The sequence below is a fragment of the Capra hircus genome, chromosome 13 (assembly GCF_001704415.2).
Source record: "Capra hircus breed San Clemente chromosome 13, ASM170441v1, whole genome shotgun sequence".
Taxonomy (NCBI): domain Eukaryota; kingdom Metazoa; phylum Chordata; class Mammalia; order Artiodactyla; family Bovidae; genus Capra; species Capra hircus.
The window spans coordinates 59,414,507-59,434,497 of NC_030820.1; the positions used below are offsets into that span (position 1 = coordinate 59,414,507).

At 49.0% G+C, this 19,991-nt stretch overlaps 1 protein-coding gene across 1 annotated transcript in view; it reads left to right on the plus strand.

The window, feature by feature from the left end:
- Positions 5,039-19,991, plus strand: part of RSPO4 (R-spondin 4) — a 37,093-nt gene continuing 22,140 nt past the window's right edge. Inside the window, exon 1 of the mRNA XM_005688332.3 lies at positions 5,039-5,258. Coding sequence (XP_005688389.2) covers positions 5,180-5,258 — 79 coding nt within the window. The 5' untranslated portion in view covers positions 5,039-5,179. The remainder of the gene's footprint in view (positions 5,259-19,991) is intronic.

The following is a 19,991-nucleotide window of genomic DNA, read 5'->3' on the forward strand; positions in this document are numbered from 1 at the left end:
ATTGAAAGACTCAACATCGTTAAGATATGAATTTTCCCCAAATAGATCTACATGTTTAATGTAATTCTGATCAAATTCAACATGATTTTTTGTAGACACAGACAAAATTATTATAATATTTATATTGAAAGGCATAGGAACTAGAACAGCTCAAACAACTCTGAGAAAGAATAAAATGGGTAGGATCAGTCTACCCAATTTCAAAATTTCTTATGAAGCGACCATAATCTCAGTATTGGCAGACAAGACAACACATAGTTTGTGGAATAAAATGGATAACCTAGAAATATATTCATATAGATATACCTGATTAATATTTGACAGAAGAGCAAAAGCAGTTCAATGGAGGTAACGCAGTCTTTTCAGCATATCAATTGGACATCCATGGGCAAAAAACGAACCTTGACTTAAACCTCACCCTTTATACAAAAATTAATTTAATATGCACCATGGACTTAAATGTAAAACAATATGACATCTAGAAGAAAAATAAGAGGAAATATTTGAGACCTGGGACCAGCAAATGTTCTTAGATTTGACACCAAAAGCATGATCCATAAAACGTAAACCTGGGACTTCCCTGGTGGTAAAGTGCTTAAGAATCCACCTGCCAATGCAGGGGACACGGGTTTGATTTCTGGTCTGGGAAGATCCCACAGGCCTCAGAGCACCTTAACCCGTGAGCTGCAACTACTGAGCCTCCGTGCTGCAACTATTGAGCCCCCGATCTGCAACTACTGAGCCCCTGTGCTGCAACTACTGAGCCCCCGATCTGCAATACTGAGCCCCCGATCTGCAACTACTGAGCCCCCAATCTGCAACTACTGAGCCCCCGGGCTGCAACTACTGAGCCCCCGGGCTGCAACTACTGAAGCCCCCGATCTGCAACTACTGAGCCCAGGGCTGCAACTACTGAAGCCCCGGGGCTGCAACTACTACTGAGCCCAGGCTGCAACTACTGAAGCCCATGCTCCTAGTGCCTGTGCTCTGCAGCAAGAGAAGCCACTACGATGAGGAGCCTGTGCACTGCAATGAAGAATAATCCTGGCTTGATGCAACTAGAGAAAGCCTGGACACAGCAACAAAGACCCAGCACAACCAAAAATAATAAATAAATAAACAAACCACTACTGTAAGACTTTCAGGGAAAAAAAAAGGAAAAACTGATCATGTGAACCTCATCAAAAGTAAAACCTTGGCTCTATGAAAGGCACTGGCAAGAGGATGAAAGGACAAATTGTGGATTAAAAGAAAATGTTAGCAAATAACATATAGTATAAAGAATTCTTAAAATCCAACAATTAAGAAAATCTAATTAAGATGGGCAAATATGTCTGACATTCACAGACATTTGCCAAAGAAGATAGGCAGAAACTTGTACACAAATGTCCATAGTAGCTTTATACTTATTAACCCCAAATTGGAAATTATTCAAATGTCTTTAGATGGATGAATGGCTAAGCAAAATATATAAAACATCCATATCATGCAATACTGCTCAGCAGTAAAAAGCAGCTATTAACACATGCAATAACCTCGATAAATCTCAAGGGAATTATACTGAGTGAAGAAAGCCAGTCTCAAAAAGACACATACTGCATGATTCCATTATATAACATAAGGTTAACAACATAATTATAGAAACGGAGAACAGATTAGTGGTTTGTCAAGGATTAGGGTGGAGGGGAGGGATGGGTGCAGCCCTAAAGAACAGCATGAGTAAGGGAGTGTTGTGATGGTCCTGTTAGGTATTTAGATGCGGTGACGGTTATAGAAAACTGTACAGGAGATAAAATTGCATCCCAGGAATCTCTTCAATCCCTGGCCAACCAGGACAGTTGGCCACTCAAGCAGGAGCCAGCCAGTAGCCATTGCTGCTCTGAGGAGGAGTTTTGGCTGCACCTGGAAGAAGAGCCAGGTCCTCTGGCTGCTTAAGAAGAAGAGCTCATAGGGGCTAGAAGTGACACACACAGGAGCCACCACATCACTGGGGTGAGCGTGGCCCAATGGAGCAAACTGGCCAGAGGTTCACCAATCGTTTGCTTTTCCTCCTTAGTACATGGCATGGCTAGACTGTATTTCCCAGCCACCTTTGCAGGTATATGGGGTACATGACTGAGTTCTGACCAATGAGACACGGAAGGACACGCTCTTTACTTCCCATAGGTGGTCCTCCATGCCCTGCCCCTTCCACAGTGAGCTTTAAGCCACGTAGTGGCTCAGTGGTAAAGAATCCTCCTGTAACGCAGGAGGCATGGGTTATAGTCCATGGGGTGAGGCACAACTTAGCAATTAAACAGCAACAACAAAGAGCACAGCACAAGCTGGAAGGAACTGAGGTCCTGGCTATCCTGCAAAGAAGGACTTGCTGATCAGGAATACACACTCTGAGCATAACGCGGTGCAGCCATTATAGCCAGCCTCATTTACTTGTGACAGTGTCCGGTAGTTCCTTAACTGATGGCTCCTGGTGTGTACACCTCCTATTCTGCCATCAGCACCACTGACCCTGATGTCCTCCCTATGTTCGGAGAGGGCGGCTGGATGGCAGACTGGGATTCCCAGACTCCCTCCCCACTACAGTTACAGAGAACCCAAGACCCTTTGAGCAGCTCTAGGTTGGGTGGGGGCCTGAATTCTGGCTCTTAGAACCCTAGAAATACCAATTCTGAAAGGATCGGGAGAAAACACAAAATCTCATCTGTGCCACTGAATGAACGGGGAACCTAAGGCCAAGAGAGAGTATAGGAGGTACTTGAGGTCCCACAACAAATCAAGGGATGAGTGGGCGCTCACTCATTCATTTTTTTCCATTCTTTTATTCATTTCACAGATATTTATTTAGCAGTTTATGTGTCCAGTGCAAGGATAAAATAGAAGATATCTGCCCTCATGGAACTCACAAACAAGCAAATTTCAAACATGAACAGGCCTGGTGGTGCTTGGTACTACAGGCATTAAAACAGGACCAAGAGACAAACGGCACAGGCATCCTATTTTGTCTGGAGTAGTCAGAGAGGGCCCCTCAGACGAGGTAACCTAGAGTGGAGACAGGCCCTGAGGATATCAGGAATTTTCCAGGCAGTGTGTACATGCTTAGTAATGCAGTCGTGTCCGACTCTTAGCAACCCCATGGACTATAGTCCACTAGGATCCTCTGTCCATGGGATTTTCCAGGCAAGAATACTGGAGCGGGTTGCCATTTCCTTCTCCAGGGGATCTTCCAGACCCAGGGATTGAACCCGGGTCTCCTGCATTGCAGGTGGATTCTATAGCACTGAGCAACCTGGATGCGTAGGGGCTGACTCTCCAGTTTCCTAAAGGTTGATCTTCTAGGGTCACCTTATTTCTCTGCATATCCAAATCCATGTATAAGCCTGGAGAACTCATTCATTCATTCATTCTACAAACAAGTTGCATACCTCCTCTGTGTCCAGCATGAGCCAGGTTCTGGCATTCAGATATGACCTCATCTCTGGCCTTAAAGAGTTAACAATTCAGAGGAAGGGACAGACACATTTATAGTTACTACCTCATGTGATCCAAGCTGTGACAGAGAGATTGTGGAAGCCCAGAGGAGGCCCTGGACTGGCCTGAGAATCAGGGAAGGCTTCCTGGATGAAGGGTGTATTCAGGATGGGTCCTGAATTACTCAGTGGGGAAGGGGGCTGGAATGTAGGCCAACATTCCATGAAGAGATCACTCATGAAAGGCTCAGAGGTGTGAGAGACTAGGAGACATCTGTGAAATACTGCAAGGAGTTGAGATCTTTGGGATTAAAGGGGTGAAAGGAGGGGTAGAGGGGAAGGAGGATATCAAAGAGGTGAGAACAAGAGGACTTGGTAGGCTCTGGTGGATGGGGACCATGCTGGGACACCTTGATGCCATCCCACCTCTGCCCTAGATTTTCTGGGCTTCCTGGCCTAGGCACCACCCATCCCTAGGCCTCAGTGGCCCATCTGTAGAATAGCACGATTGAGAGGGATGGCTCTGACATTCTACCCAGACCCCTATGAGGTTGTTTGTTGGTGTTCGTGGAACCCTATGGAAGAAGACCGGCCAGGGCAGAGCGGCCTCACTCTCTGTGTTTCCCTTCCCCTGACATGCCCTCAAATGTCCTCATTGCACTGGGGATTTCACTAAGGATGAAAATAACGGGCTGGAGAAGGAGATGCGGGCATTTACCCCTTTTTTTTTTTCCTTTTTTTTTACTCAAATTACACACACAGGTAAAAGGAAGAATAATGGTTCAGCAACAGGCTGTCAAGGGTAAGTTCCCAAGTAGTAGCTAAAAAGGTACAGACATGGGACCCAGACAGACCAGTGACCTGCTGTGTGATCTTAGATAAGTCACTCAGCCTCTCTGAGCTTCCCTTTCCTCCCTGGTAAAGTGGAGTTAATCAGAACGGAATCTCACTGGGTTGTTTTGAAGACTGTATTCTGTATAAAGTGCTTAGAACAACGCCAAGCACATAGGCCTCAAAAGTGACAGGGAGTATTAATTACTGTCACAGTTTTCAGTGGGCAGGGTGGCGGGAGGCAGAAACGTACCCTTTGTTGGGAAGAAGGAGGAATTTTACCCTGAAAGGGTTAAAATTGGGCCAGCTGCTCCCAACCTGTAGATAAGGTTGGAGGAAACACAGTCCAGGCCCTGGGCCCCTTCCCTGGCGAATTTATGAGGTGCCGGTCACTTTGAGGCTTAGGAGAAAAGAAGAAAAAGAAAATCGGAGGCAGAGAGTGGGGTGGAGGGAGAGGCTGAGAGCAGGACAGGGTCACCTGGCGTCTGAGCGTCTGTACCTGTGTGTGTGGCGTTGGGGACCATACCTGTGTCCGCCACGGGGCAGCGCAGGAACGACGCCAGAGCGCTCACAGACGGACAGACCGACCTCTCAGCCCCTGGCCTGGCGACCCCCTCTGCCCCCACCGCGCGCCCGCCCCGAGCGGGTTAACGCGCCGCCCCCGAAGCGCCAGCTCCTCCCAGCCCGCCGCGTCCGGGCTCTGCCGACGCCCTCACTCGACCTGGAGGCCGGGCCCTGGGCGGACGGCGGGTCCCTGGCGGCGGGACTGACCCCGCGCCCGCGGATGCCCCGCGCCCCGCCGCACCGCCACCGCAGGGTAGCCACTGGGTCGTCGGTCCTCCCAGGGCGCCCAGCACGCCCGCCTGAACCAGGCTGCCCAGATGCGGGCGCCACTCTGCCTGTTGCTGCTTGTCGCCCACGCCGTGGACATGCTACCCCTGAACCGAAGGAAGAAGCAAGGTATGAGGGGCAGCCGGCAGGATGGCCGGGCAGTGCAGCAGGATAGTCGAGGGGTGGCTCTGGGGGCATCTGCCTGGTGCCCGGCTCCCCAAGCCGTTAGCTCTTCCAGACTGCTGTCAACCCCACTCTACAGATGGGGAGACTGAGGCCCCAGGATACTGTGAGGCAAGCTGGACCAAGAAGGCTCTCTAGGGAAGGAAAGAGCTGGCAGGGCTGACTCCTTATGCTCACTCCCTGTAATAATAGTATTGCTGGGAGGAAGGAAAGTGACTTTTGCAGAGACAGGAAGCCTCAGGTGACAGAGGCTAGGGGTGGAAAGAACTAGGGGACAGAGTCAGTGGCTCAGAAATCATCCCAAGCATCTGTACTGAGCCAGGAGGTGAGGTAAAGAGCCCTGATGCCCCGGTCTGAGTCCCAGTATAGACCCTGAATCTCTGCATGACTTTCTAGAAGGCAGTGATTTCTCGTAGGTTCCCCCTGGGTGAGGCCCTGAGCTGCGTGAGCTCAGGGAGACTGGAGTTGGACAACATTTATTCTGGGATGACCTGGAAGACATCTATATCCTCCAAGAGCCTCAGTTTTTCCGTCTTGACCTCCTAGGGCCACTAAGAGGATGAACCAAGGTTCAGATTATAAATGTACTTGGGGCACAAAGCCGGGGGCCCCTTGCACTCTCACCTTGGGACTCTTTGCCATGTTCCCTCCCTGCAGGAGTCAGAATGTCCCAGGAGGTAAGTTTGAGGTTGTCCTTGCAGAGCCAGGGTTGTCAGAGTCTGTGGGGCCGAGGAGGGTGAGCGAGTTCCACACCTGAGCCAGCAGCCCTTCGACCTCTGTCCAGCTGGCAGTCTGAGAGTTGAGGGCCAAATGCCAGCCTCTGTGCCCAGGGTTTTCCACGCATGGAGGGAGTCCCCACCACATCCTCATGACATAGGGATCATCCTATTCATAGAGCCAGGTGCCAAGGCTCAGACAGGCTAAGTAACTTTGCTAAGTTGACCAGCAGGTGAGTAAGACCCTGTGTCTTCTTTCTTTCCAGCTCTGGTGTTAGGTTTGAGCAAGTCTACATGGGAAAGAGAACAAGACTGCTCTCTGGGGGCTTCTAGCCCCTTTTAGTAAAAAGCCCTGAATAGACAAATTCGCTTCTGGAGTGAAACAGGAGGCTGAGAGTGGTTGTTGGAGAATGGAGGGGTGGGCTTGGGTGAGACAGAGAGACTGAGGCCTGAAGGACTCCAGGTCCAGGCGTGACTAGACAGAGGGGTCCAGGGAAGGGAGAGGCGGGTGGACTTCAGGTGAGCTGGGGGGAGTCTGCGACCTCATGAGGACACTGGTCTGTGAACGGCCCTTTTATGGTAAAGCTCATAGCCTCTGGAGTCAGCCTGCCTTTTTCAAATCTCTGCTTCCTCAGTTACCAGCTGAGTGACCTTGGGGATATCACTTTGCCTCTTCGAACCTCAATTTACCCAACTGAGGGTCTATTAGAAGCTCTCTAAGATTTTCTCAGTTCTCAGAAAAACAAACAACAAAAAAATTAAAAATAAAAAACCTCTCTCCTCAGTAACTCCTCTTTAAAATAGGAATAATGATCTTCATATCCAACTCACAGGGCAGATGTGGGTAGGACTCAGTAAGTTAGCGTGTCTGTTAAGTGAGTAGCCAAATGCAGTAGATATTCTCCTTTCCTGCCCGTCATGTCATTGGTCACTCACAACAGCCCAGGGAAGGTTGGGGGGATGCTTATTTTCTGCATGAGGAAACTGAGATTCAGAGAGAAAAACTGATCGTCCAAGGTTGCCTAGCGGGTTAGTAGCAAAGCAGGCTTGAATCCCAGCCGGTCTGACATGATGCTGAGAGGATGTCTCCTGAGCTCTGTTGATCTTCCCTTCTCAGAGCCCCAATTTCCCCATCTGAAGAGGAGCTGGTTTAGAAGAGCTTTAAGATGCTTCTCAGTTCTAAAACACATGCCACACAGACACACAGAATCAAGACGAAGAAAACTTCCAGTCCCTCTTCCATCCCCAGTTGCTCAGTGAGGAGGTCAGGCATGGCTGCACCGTTCACGGCCACTATTTGGTGAGGGGGCTACTGGCGGCCCTCCCCATGGTTGCTGATATGTTACATCTGGAACACATGCATGTCCAGGGCAGCATCTTCTGAGAGAGGCTTTGTGACTCTGTTTACCTGTCAGGTGCAATGGAGATAGCCTTGGATTTTAGTCCCACCCCAACCCCCACTCCTTTTGGGTGAGTGGATTCCCCCAACCTACCTCCTACTCACAGCCTTGGTTTCCCCACTGGCACTAGGGTGGAGGTAGGGGGGTAGCAGAAAGCTTCCCGTAACCTATTCTGCAAGGTGGTCATAGGAGTCTTGGCCAAATAGCTTTGAGCATTGCTGGCTTCAGCAGATTTCTTGATGGCAGGACTTATCAGAGCATTCGTGGTGAAGAGGCGGAGGACAGAGAAGAGGACCTTTCCCAAACCAGTTACAGATTGGCGACCATTTTTCATAAGACAGCTGCTTGGAAACTTCCACACAAGATCCCCAAGGGTCTTCCCAGCTTTGACATTCTGGTCTAACTTTGGCAAGAGAACGTGTCCTGAATGCACCTAGATATTAGCAATGCCTCTTTTCTCCTCTCCTCTCCTTTCTTTTCCCCTCCTCCCCAGCCCCTCTTCCTTCTTTAATACCTTCCTCTCTCTCTTTCCCTTGCTCAGTCAATAAGCATTACAGGGCAGACCCTGCACCAGGCTCTGTGTTGGGAAATCTGGGAGTGTCAAGGTAAACGGACCTGGGGCCTGCCCTTGAGGAGTAGCTAGTGTGGAGGGATGCCCTTCCCTGGTCCTCTCCCACCTCCCCAGCGTTTGACCTGCTCTGCGAGGTCAGGAGGAATGTTCTCTGGGCCCAGCAGCCGCTGAGGCTGAGCTGTCACCCTCAGGGCCTGGCTCCCACAGACCCGTGCTTCGTCAAGCTCCAACATCACTGTTTTTTGATGAAACCTAATTTTTCTGTTTCCAAGACAAGAAAGACGAAAAGAAAAGGCTTGAGAATGGTTCTCAGAGCTCAAGTGACTCTTACAAAACAACATGCTGATTAATTAAGTATAAATGAATCAGAACCAGATGGGGACGTTTCTCTCGAACATGCTGGGGTGTCCCGGCAATAGGACAGGCAGGGTGAGGGGTCCTGGTCTGTAACCCTGCCTTGATGTGGAGCTTCATTTAGGCAATGAGGAGAAGATAGGCTATGCCCGACTCTCCTCAGTGTCTGTGGCCTGCCGGGGAGGGACCTGGTGGATGCAACTGTCCCCCACGTTCACATGGTGCCTTTAGATCCTTCTGGACCTGGGGCAGCAAAGGGCAGAGGGAGGAGCTCTGGAATTCAGGGCCCTCTCTTGCCCTGGATGTGTGATTTGGGGCAGGCCACATACCTTCTCCAATTCACGATTCCACATCTGTGAAATGGGAACGGTTGTGCCTACCTCTTTGGCGTTTGGGACGATTCACCACAGTCACAGGGAAAGGTGTCCGAAGGCATACAGTAGGTGCTTCATAAGGACTCAACCACTTCCCCTTCCATTTTACAGCAGAGCGGATGCTCCCTGGGCTGGGAGGAGGGAGTCTCATGTGGGTTGAATCTCGCCTCTGCCTTTCTCCCCTCTCTGAGCCTCTAGAAATAGAGATTTCTTTACAAATAAAACTATCTGTGCAGGGACTATGGCAGTGCCCACTCCAGAGGCCTGTTAGGTGGACTGAATATAATAATTCTCCAAACTGAGAACCCCTGTGTTTATGTCCAGACAGGCAGCACTGTCCCCTGCCCAAAGACAGAGAGACTGAGACCCGGAAGGCACTGGCCGTGATAGAGGAGGACCTGGGTTTCCAGTCTCCAGGTCAAGGCCATGGCTGGGCACAGAGCAAGGTATATCTCACCTCCCTCTCCCCTGGGTGGAGATAAGCCTACCCCTGCCCAGCCACCAAAGGAGACCCTTAGGGCGAGCACGTGCCAGGAACTCTGCGTGTGGGTTGTGAAGTCTGACTGTGGCGCTGCCTGCATTACTCCTGTTTCCTAGACAAGAGGTCTGAGGCTCCAAAAGAGGCAGAGAGCTGCCCAGGAACTCCCAACAGCTGAGTTGGGAGGTGGGCCCAGAGTTTTGGAGGCTCCGAAGTCTGTGCATAGAAAAGGAAGTGAATCCCATCAGAGACTTGCCAAGGGCTACAAGGAGGAGTTCAGTTCAGTTCAGTTCAGTCGCTCAGTCACGTCTTTGCCACCCGTGGACTGCAGCACGCCAGCCCTCCCTGTCCATTACCAATTCCCGGAGTTTACTCAAACTCATGTCCGTTGAGTCGGCGATGCCATCCAACCATCTCATTCTCTATCATCCTCTTCTCCTCCCGCCTTCAATCTTTCCCAGCATCAGGGTCTTTTCAAATGAGTCAGTTCTTCATATCTGGTGGCCAAATTATTGGAGTTTGGCATCTGAGGCCCTCCATGACTGGACGCTGGCCCTGTCTGCAGTCGGACCTCCACCCCCAATACAAGGAGGAGGGTTGGTAGTAAAACAGGCTCAAATCCCAGTCAGTCTGACATGATTCTGAGAAGATGTCTCCTGAGCTCTGTTGGTCTTCCCTCCTCAGAGCCTCACTTTCCCCATCTGAAGAGGAGCTGGTTTAGGAGATCCTTGAGATGTTTCTCAGTTCCAAAAGACACACACACACACACACACACACACACACACACACACAGAAAATAAAGAAAATGAAGACTTCCAATCCCTTCCCTATCCCCAGTTGCTCAGTGAGAAGGTCGAGCGTGGCTGCACCCACCATGGCCACTGTTTGTGAGGGGGCTACTGGCGCCCCTTCCCACAGCAGTTAATCTGTTGTGTCTGGGACACGTGCATGTCCAGGCTAGTATCTTCAGAGAGAGACTTGTGGCAAGGAGGAGGCATCTGAGAGGAGCCCCATCAGAGGGCTAGGTCTTGGGAATTTGTCAGCCAGGAGCAGCAGTAGCATAGGAGCTGGGGACTCTCGCAGGTGGAGCAGAGGGTCTGGCCAGTGGGAAGGGCCAAAGGGGCTGTGTGGCAGAGCGGGTGGAGGTCTGACTGCAGACAGTTCCAGCATCCTGTCATGGAGGGCCTCGGATGCCATTTGCCTGTCACCATCGTCACAAAGAAATGTTTACTGAGCCCCTCCTGAGGGTCAGGCCCTAAATGAGGTGTTGACGAGGACAGCAGAGGTGTGCTCCATCATCCCTGCTGTCAGTGCTCAGCCGCTCAGTCGTGTCTGGCTCTTTGCGACCCCATGGACTGTAGCCAGCCAGGCTCCTCTGTCCATGGGATTTTCCAGGCAAGAGTACTCCAGTAGTCAAAAACTACTGGAGCAGTTTCCTACTCCAGTCCCTGCTGAGAGCTCAGCATCTCCTAGAGGTGTCAGAAATGAATCCATCATGAAAAAAACGGCACAGACAGGATGCTGCTGCTTCTCAGTATAGCCCAGAGAGGCTGGTCGGTGGTGGTCCTCATCTCAGCTGGGGAGTCTGAGACTCAGAGGTGGGATTGTTGCTCAGCTGAGGTGTCACAGGATAAGGGGACCCTCTTCAGTTTGTTCGCCTGCCTCCTCTCATCCATCTATTAGTCTGCTGTCTCTTCATCCATCTTTCCATCCTTCCATTCAGTGAAAAAAACTGAAGCTCATGCTGATTCAGAGCTTTTCAAACTGATGTTTGCAATCATTCAGCAGATCTGGGAAATAAATTTAGTAAATGCAACTGGCTTTTAGAAAGCTGAAATGGGGTAGAATAGAATAAAACAGAACAGTATAGAGTAGAATAAAATAGAGTGAAGTCAGCAAACATTTTTTGCAAAGGGCCAGATAGGTAATATTTTAAGCTTTGTAGAACATACTCTTCCTGTTTTGTTTTGTTTTTTTTTAACAAACTTTAAAAATATTAAACCATTCTTAGCTCACAGGCCATACATAAAGAAGCCATTCAGTTCAGTTCAATTCAATTCAGTCGTGTCCGACTCTTTGCAATCCCATGAATTGCAGCACGCCAGGCTTCCCTGTCCATTACCAACTCTTGGAGTTCACCCAAACTCATGTCCATTGAGTTGGTGATGCCATCCAGCCATCTCATCCTCTGTCATCTCCATCTCCTCCTGCCCCCAATCCCTCCCAGCATCAGAGTCTTTTCCAAAGAGTCAACTCTTCGCATGAGGCAGCCAAAGTATTGGAGTTTCAGCCTCAGCATCAGTCCTTCCAAAGTACACCCAGGACCGATCTCCTTTAGAATGGACTGGTTGGATCTCCTTGCAGTCCAAGGGACTCTCAAGAGTCTTCTCCAACACCACAGCTCAAAAGCATCAATTCTTCAGCGCTCAGCTTTCTTCACAGTCCAACTCTCACATCCATACATGACCACTGGAAAAACCATAGCCTTGACTAGACAGACCTTTGTTGGCAAAGTAATGTCTCTGCTTTTGAATATGCTATCTAGGTTGGTCATAACTTTCCTTCCAAGGAGTAAGCGTCTTTTAATTTCATGGCTGCAATCACCATCTGCAGTGATTTTGGAGCCCAAAAAAATAAAGTCTGACGCTGTTTCCACTAAGTTAGCCCATGGGCCATAGTTTGCCAACCCCCTTCATGGAAAATATCAGAATGCATTGCAGATGTTAAGATGAGTTATCGTTTTGAGAAACGGGTTTTTGCTTACATGTATATGGGAATGTGTGGGTGCATGTGTGTACCCGTATGTAGATGTGTATGCACGTGGATGTGGGTATGTGTGAGTGTGGATGAGGGGGTGTGTGTACTGTGTGTACTGTGTGTGTACTCTGTGTACTGTGTGTGTGCTGACATAAAAATGTAATTTTTACTATTGTCCAAAAAGTATGGAGGCCACTGTGTCAGCTGAGCCCAGTGCAGTCCTCTCGACAGTTCTGAGAGGAGGTTTCCAGGGGATCCTGGGATTGCAGATGGGGAGTTGAAGGCCCCGTGGGTCACACAGCTGTAGGCATGTGAACCCCAAAAGTCTGGCTCTGGAGTTCCAAACAGGAGGCTAAATTGCCTTTAAAATAGCAATCGCCCTCGACATATTTGTCCTTACGCTTGTTTCTGACGGCCCTGAATGTGATGGCCATGTCCTTCCCAAGATGTTTTCTTTTCTTAAGGTGGACTTTAGCCCCAGGAAATGGAATGGTCCATCGGGGTCTAAATGTCCTCCTGCATCAGACATCCCCAAGCAGCTGGTGAGTAGTGGACGTTGTACGTTCCTTTCCCATCGACCCTCCCCCAGCCCTGCTGGGTGGATATGGTTACCCTTCTTCCTTTATAGAAGCAGGCTGGCTCAGAGAGGGAAACCGACTTATCCAAAGTCACATAGCCAATGTTCCTGATTCCAGAACCATGGGAGCAGGTCCCGCCTACCAAAGAGTGCTCTAGAAAGTCCATCTAATGCTGCCAATACCCACCCACTCATTCATATAGCTCTTCACAGTTTGCAGAACAGTTCAACTTCCATTTTCTCTCTGGAGTTCTGGAGAAAGGTTATCGAATGATGGAATGCTAGGGCTGAAAAGGCCAGTTGAGACCTTGGAGACCCGTGTTTGTGTTAAAAAAAAAAAAAAAGGAGCTTCAGGAGAGGAAGTGCCTCACCCAAGATCACCCAGCCGGGGTGGAGGTGAGGATACAGGAAAGGGGGCAGGGCAGCGAGGGTGGCCTTGGATAGGCAGAAGAAGGCAGCTTGCTCCAGAGCCTGCAGTCTGGTTTAGAGCATCTCAGAGCCTCAGTTTCTCGGGTCACTTGGGAATGCTCCATCTGCTTTGTCTTTCTCCCAGGCCCAGAAGAAATGTTAGACGAGAGGGTGCAACCGAGAGGGCTTGCACAGCTCTGCAGAGGTTTCTTAATAACCAGAGGCCAGCCCAGGTCCAGGAGCCTTGTAAGGGCCTCCAGGGTTACCTGAGTGCCACACGGGGTCTGTGGCCTGGCTGTGTGGTTCCACGAGAGGCACCTGGTGGAGGCCTGGGACCCACGCAGAACCGCCGTGCCCTTGAAGCCAGTCCTTCTGTGGACACTGTTAGGACGTAGAACAGCCCCAGGTTCTCTGAACACCCAGGGACACACACCTCGTGTATGTGTCAAAGGGGTTCTCATGGGGACACACATCTCAATTAGCCAGAAGGAACAGGTTAAGTGTGCTTAATCAGTCGCTTCAATCATGTCTGACTCTTTGCAATCCCATGGACTATAGCCCACCAGGCTCCTCTGTCTGTGGGATTCTCCAGGCAAGAATACTGGAGTGGATTGCCATGCCCTCCTCCAGGGGATCTTCCTAACCCAGGGATGGAACCCATGTCTCTTATGTCTCCTGCATTACAGGTAGATTCTTTACCACTGCCCCTCATGTATATATCCACACACATATATGTTCCTAAAAACATTTATTTGTTTCTTTAAAGGTACTTAATTTTCACTGCAATAAAGGTTTAGAAAGTCTCTTTTTGATTTCGTTTTACGGTTATTTCCTCTATGCCAGCTGTTACCTGTATTGTTTTATTTACCAATGTCAGGTACTATGCATATAAACTGACTAAATTCTCCTAATAAGCCTGTGATGTGGGTACTATTATCGTCCCCATTTTACATATGAGAAAGGTGAGGCACAGAGGGGTTGAGTGACTTTCCCTAGGTCACACAGCCAAATTCAAATCCTTCCTAGTCCCGGAGCCCAGATTCCAATTACCAAGCTCAGTTGCCTCCCAGCCTTATTTAGTCCTTGCAGCAACCTGGAAAAGGATGTTATTATCCACATTTCACAGACGAGGAGACTGAATTAAGAGAGAAAGGAGCATTAGTTAAAGAATGTGAAACTGCCATTTTTATAGGCTGAAAAAAGCCAAATATTAGTGATTTCATATGTTCCAGTCTACTAGCTTGGCAAGTAAGTTTGGCAAAGCCAGGATTTAAACCCAGATGATTTATTCCAAAGGTTGGGTCCATAGCCACCCTGCCTGGCCTTCTCCCAGTACATCCAGATAATAGCCCACGAGGTAGTTGGATCCTGTTGTTCTACAGAGGCCTTCCAAGCATAGAGAGGGCTATCAACTTGCCAGGGTCACACAGCCAGGATGGGGAGAGGTTGGAATGTGCCCCCCACTCCAGGTCTCCCTGGCCGGAGCCTCCTTGTCTCAGCTCTATGCAGCTGTCAGCACCACCCAGGACACACACACACCCTCGGCCCCACCCTGGGGATTCCTCCAGGGTCCCACAGTGCATGGTCTGGTCCCCGTTGTCCTCATCTTGGGCACTGCTGCCTCAGGCCAGGCCACCCCCGCCCGCCCTGGGATGATTTCTTATAATGTCACGTGATTCACGGGGCCCCTGCTCTGTAGGCCTTGGTGGGGGCCTCTCTGGGTTTTTGTGGTGGTGGGGGGGTTCTGTTTCACTAGCTCAGAAGAAAGGCATGCACAAGCCTGGGGGACCCAGACCACGTAGGGAAACCACTCCCTTTCGCCAGAAGCCTCCACTTTCCCTGCAGACCAACTGCGGTGCCCACATCCGCAGGGTGGGGACACCCAGAAAGGAATGTCACAACTGCTCTTCTGCAGCCTGCTCTGCTGTTGGCAGGCAGGCACGGCTGTCTCCAGTGTGTCCCAGATGAGCGGTGGGAGGTCGACTGACTGGCACGAAGGCCACAGGCTCTGCTGCTCACCAGCTGAGTGATGTTGGGCAGGTCACCTCTCCCTTCTGTGCCTCTGGTGGCTAATTTGCAAGATAGGGCACAAAAGGCACATAGTGAGTGCTCAGTTGGTGACTGTGAAGAGTGTTTAGTGCCGGGCAGGGAGTGCGGGATTTGGGCTCTGACAGGCCTGGGCTCAGCTCCCAGCTCTGCTACTGCCATGTTCGCGTGAAGGTATTTCATTACTGAATCTCAGTGTCGTCTGTCAGTACCATGGTGACAATAGTAGCATCTACATCATAGGACTGTCTTGAAGATCAAAATTGTGCATGTAACCCACCTGGGAGACAGTAGGTGCTAATAAATGGTGATACCAGTCATGCGTCGTAGGAAAGTTGGCTTGCTCTAGTGTCCAGGACGTTCCAGCCTAACATCAGACATGCCTGGGTTTGAAAGTCCTTGGCAGACCTAACTCTTCAAAAGAACGTTATCTGGGGAAGCCCAGATTCAGAGGCTAGGGAGGTCCTAAGTGCTGTGTGTCTATAGCACAGCAATTCACCCTCTCTGAGCCTCTGCTCGCTCCTCTATGAAGGGGGACCTCAGAGAACAGCAGTCAAGATAGAAGTGTGTGTGTGTGTGTGTTGCTCGCACTTTATAAATGTATAAATGATGTGACGAGGCCTGACATCCTGCCCTCTGCCCACAGCAGCTGGAAAAATGCAGTCAGATGCTGCCTTTCAGACATACTTTTCCTTCCTCCTCCCCCCTTGCCTGCTTCTGGCAGACATGAGAGTCCAGCAGACTTAATTCATAGCACATTATCAGCCTCAGTCAAGCTGATAATGTTCTTATTTTGTATTATGTTATTTTTTCCCTATTTTTTCAATGGTTGTGCTTAGTCACTCAAGTCGTGTCCAACTCAAGTCGTGCCTCCACCAGGCTCCTTTGTCCATGGAGTGTGTCGCCATTTCTTTCTCCATTTTAAAAGGTTACAAATTGTCAATGTTTAATTTTACTCTTAACATTTACTTCACTTATTTTAAAATTTTCATTTTACTTAAACATCTTATTTTTATTAATTTTAATGTATTTAGTTTATTTTTATTGAAGTATAGTTAATTTACAATGTGGTGTTAGTTTCAGGTGTACAGCAAAGTGATTCAGCTATATATATATATATATTTTTTTTTTTTTCTCAGATTCTTTTCCCTTATGGGTCATTACAAAGTACTAAGTATAGGTCCCTGTGCTATCCAGTAGATCTTTGTTGGTTGTCTGTTTTATATATAGTGCCTTGCTGCTGCTAAGTCGCTTCAGTCATGTCCGACTCTGTGCGACCCCATAGACAGCAGCCCGCCAGGCTCCCCTGTCCCTGGGATTCTCCGGACAAGAACACTGGAGTGGGTTGCCATTTCCTTCTCCAATGCATGAAAGTGAAAAGTGAAAGTGAAGTCACTCAGTCATGTTGGACTCTTAGCGACCCCATGGACTGCAGCCCACCAGGCTCCTCTGTCCATGGGATTTTCCAGGCAAGAGTGCTGGAGTGGGGTGCCATATAGTGCCTTAGCACTTTATAACTTACTGTCTTTGTTCTGGCCATCATCTTGTGGGTAAAAAGCTAATAAACTGTGTTATTTGCATGATATCATATCTCCTTAGATTAGTTAATTAGGCACTTATAAATAAATACTTTATATGAACTCCTTTTAAGTGTCTTTTGTGGATTTGTTCAGCTTGTCTAAAAAATGATTTTATTAGGGTTGGGTTGTATCAAATGTTAATCTTTCTCCCAAGAAATGTCAAACTCAGATGAACAAACATGGTAAAAATTTCATATGATGAACATTTTTGCAGAAACAGTCTGATGCATTCTAAATGGTTGTTACTATCAAATGAAGTTGCTCTCAAATTTTCTTGCAAGGGGTTAATGCAATTTATTTAAGTTTACAAATGTATTTTTATTTTATTCTTACATTTTATTTTTCTAAGCTTTTTGTTTTTATCTTTTACTTTTAAAATGCCTTTTTATTTTAAAATTTTATTAGTTTAAATTATGTTTTATTTTAAATCTTTTAATTTTACTGCTTGGGTTGTTAATTTCTTTTTAAATAATGTTATTGTGTTTTTATTTGCCCACTTTTTTATTGGGTTTCCTGAATTTTCTTCATCAGTTTATAGGTATGTGTGTGCTCGGTCGGTCAGTCGTGTCTGACTGTGACCCCATAGACTCTACTCCACTAGGCTCATCTGTCCATGGAATTTTCCAGGCAAGAATACTGGAGTGAGTTGCCATTTCCTATTCCAGGGGATCTGCCTGACCTAGGGATTGAACCCATGTCTTCTGCGTCTCCTGCACTGGCAAAACAAATTCTTTACCAGTGCACCATCTGGGAAGCCATCAGTTTATAAGACTTCCTTGTATTATCTACATATTAATCTCTGTTGGTTTTCACATGGAAGATATCTTTCTTTAATCTGTTATCCCAACTGCTAACTTTGTATGTCCTTTGGAGAATAGACATTGTTACTTATAATACTGTTCAAGAAAAGGTTTGAAGGTTTTTTGGTAGGAGAGGAGTTTTTCTACCTTATGGTCTGGGCTGTTTGATCTTACAAAATGTCCTTGTAAGAAGGTCTCATGAGAAGGGTGTGAGTTCCCAATTCTCTGTCTTTTGAGCAGATCCCCCTTCCTGTGAGCAATTCTTCCTTGACAAGTGTTTTCAGTCCTGATGCAGCAGCCCTAGGGCCTTCCTTGAGGATACTCCTGGAACTCTCAAATGCAGGTGACTCTTCTCTGTCCACCTTCATTCCTGGTTGTCCCTGGGTCACTGCATTTCAGCCGGCACACGTCTATTAAACCCTTGCTGTCAGCCAGACTCTGTCCTTGAGGGCCCCAGACTGATGAAGGTGGCAGGCTCAACAGAGTGAATAGAAGTATCAGCTGGATACACCAGCCCCGGGTTAGGGGGAGTTGGCTTGATGTTTTCCACGAGTGACGCGTCCCACCAATGGCTGACATTCTGCCAGGGCTGCTTTCTCTGAATGGTTTCAATTCTTGGACCATCTTATTCTCTTGCATCAACAATCCTCCCTCCAGCCCCCTCCCTGTTAAAGGAAAAAGAAAGAAACTGGCACTCAGGACGTCTGTGAGTAATGCAGACTTGAGGATTGAAGGTCTGGGGATGCTGCTAAGGGCTCCATCTGCAGTGCAGGTGGTCTCAGGCGTAAGACCACTGAGTCATTCCTGCGGCCTCCTCTCTCCTCCTCCTGTCCGACCCTGCACCACACGGCTCCAGGCCCCTCTCTGTGGGCCTTGGGCTCTGGGCTGTGTGACTTTCAGTGGCACTTTTCTACCTTTGGAGAGCCACCAGGCGCGAGGCAGCAGGAAGGGGCCAACAAGCCATCAGGCAGGTACAGCTCGCAGCAGTTAGGAGCTAGGGCTCTGGTTTGCATCCCACTTGACTCTTTGCTGTGAGTACTTGGGTCAACCACTTTACCTTTCTAAGCCTCAGTTTTCAATCTGAGAAAATGGGTAAATATAGCCCAGCTTTGCAAGGCTATGATGGGTTTGCAGTGATTTAACAGAAGGACCTGATAGCACAGGGTCCTGGATGCTGTAGATATTCAGCAGGCATCAGCCTGGCTCTGCCCCTCTGCAGACCTGGTCCTTCAGAGGGTCTTTAGGAGCTCATAGAGATCAGTATCTCTGGCTGTGGCTGTTTGTCTTGGTTCTAGCCGTTAATCCTGCCTTTAAATGGATAAGAAGGATTACAATCCCCATTTTGCAGATGAGAAAACTGATAGCAGCTAACAGTGGGTGTGGAATTTCCCTGCCCTGCAAGCCTAGGTCCCTCCAACTGACTGGGTTTTGGTGTAGTGGAGACAGTACCCCAGGACCATGAGAGGTTTCCTAGGCAAAGCCTCTGTCACCTTCTTCCGTTCAGCTCCTCCCTGCTGGCATCATACCAGTTTTGAGCACCTACTCTGTGCCAGGTGATTTGTGTGCCTTAATTACCTATAACCTCAAGAGATAGGACCCGTTTTACAGAAGAGGAAAGTAGGATCCAGGTAGGTGAGGCCACATGCCCAGGTTTCCACAGCCCCCATCCATCTGGGTTGGAAGCCAAGCTGGGGCTCCGAAGCCAGAGCTTTTATTCACCATGCCAGGAATTACTGAGCTGAACCCAGGGCAGCAATGGGGATAAAGCTGACTCCCATTTGGTGAGTCCTTGGCATATGAACCGGGCATGCTGCTAGGTGCTCTGTAGATTATTACCTTGCTTCATCCTCCAGACAACCCTTTGGTAGCATCATTTTCATTTTGCAGCTGAGATGTGAGGCTCAGAGAAGTGAGAGGGACCCCTCAGGGTCAAGGTTGCAGAGCTGGGATTCAAATTCAGATGTATATGACCTGGACTCCTGCCTGCCCCATGATGCATCCCCTCACCTCCTACTTCCTGAGCTGGGCAGTTGGTCTAGAGGCCTGGGCGGGCAGATGCCTGTTCTGTTTTTCTCACCTTCGAGAATGACCGGGGGAGCCATCCAGACAGGGCCTCAGGTATCAGCCCAGCTTGGAGGTGGCGGGTGTGCAGCAGGTGTAGGGAGCAACTGAACAGCAAGATGTGAGTGAGACTTTGTCCCAGTGGCCTGTGAACGTCAAGAGGCCAGCGCAGGTCATGGAAACACGAGCAGAGCCGATGATGTGAAGGAGCAGAAGGGATTCAGGCACCTCTGGAGGAGGCTGTGGACTAGATACCATCATGGGATTCTCAGATCAGGTCTCTTTAGAGCTGAGGACAGGGAGCTGACAGCAGCTTACACCAGCTACCTGCTGCACCATGAGCTAGACTGCTTACCTTTTAATTCTCATAATTACCCTTGAGCAAGACTTGTCCATCTGCTGCTCACAGCCAATAGCCTGGCCCAAACCCCCTAGATGACCACAGGCCTCCAACTCAGGCTCCCAGCTCCCACTGCTGCCCCTTCCCATCCATTCTGCTCAGCCCCAAAGGGACCTCTTGAGATGCAGACTCTTGTTGGCCTGCACCCCGCAGGGTC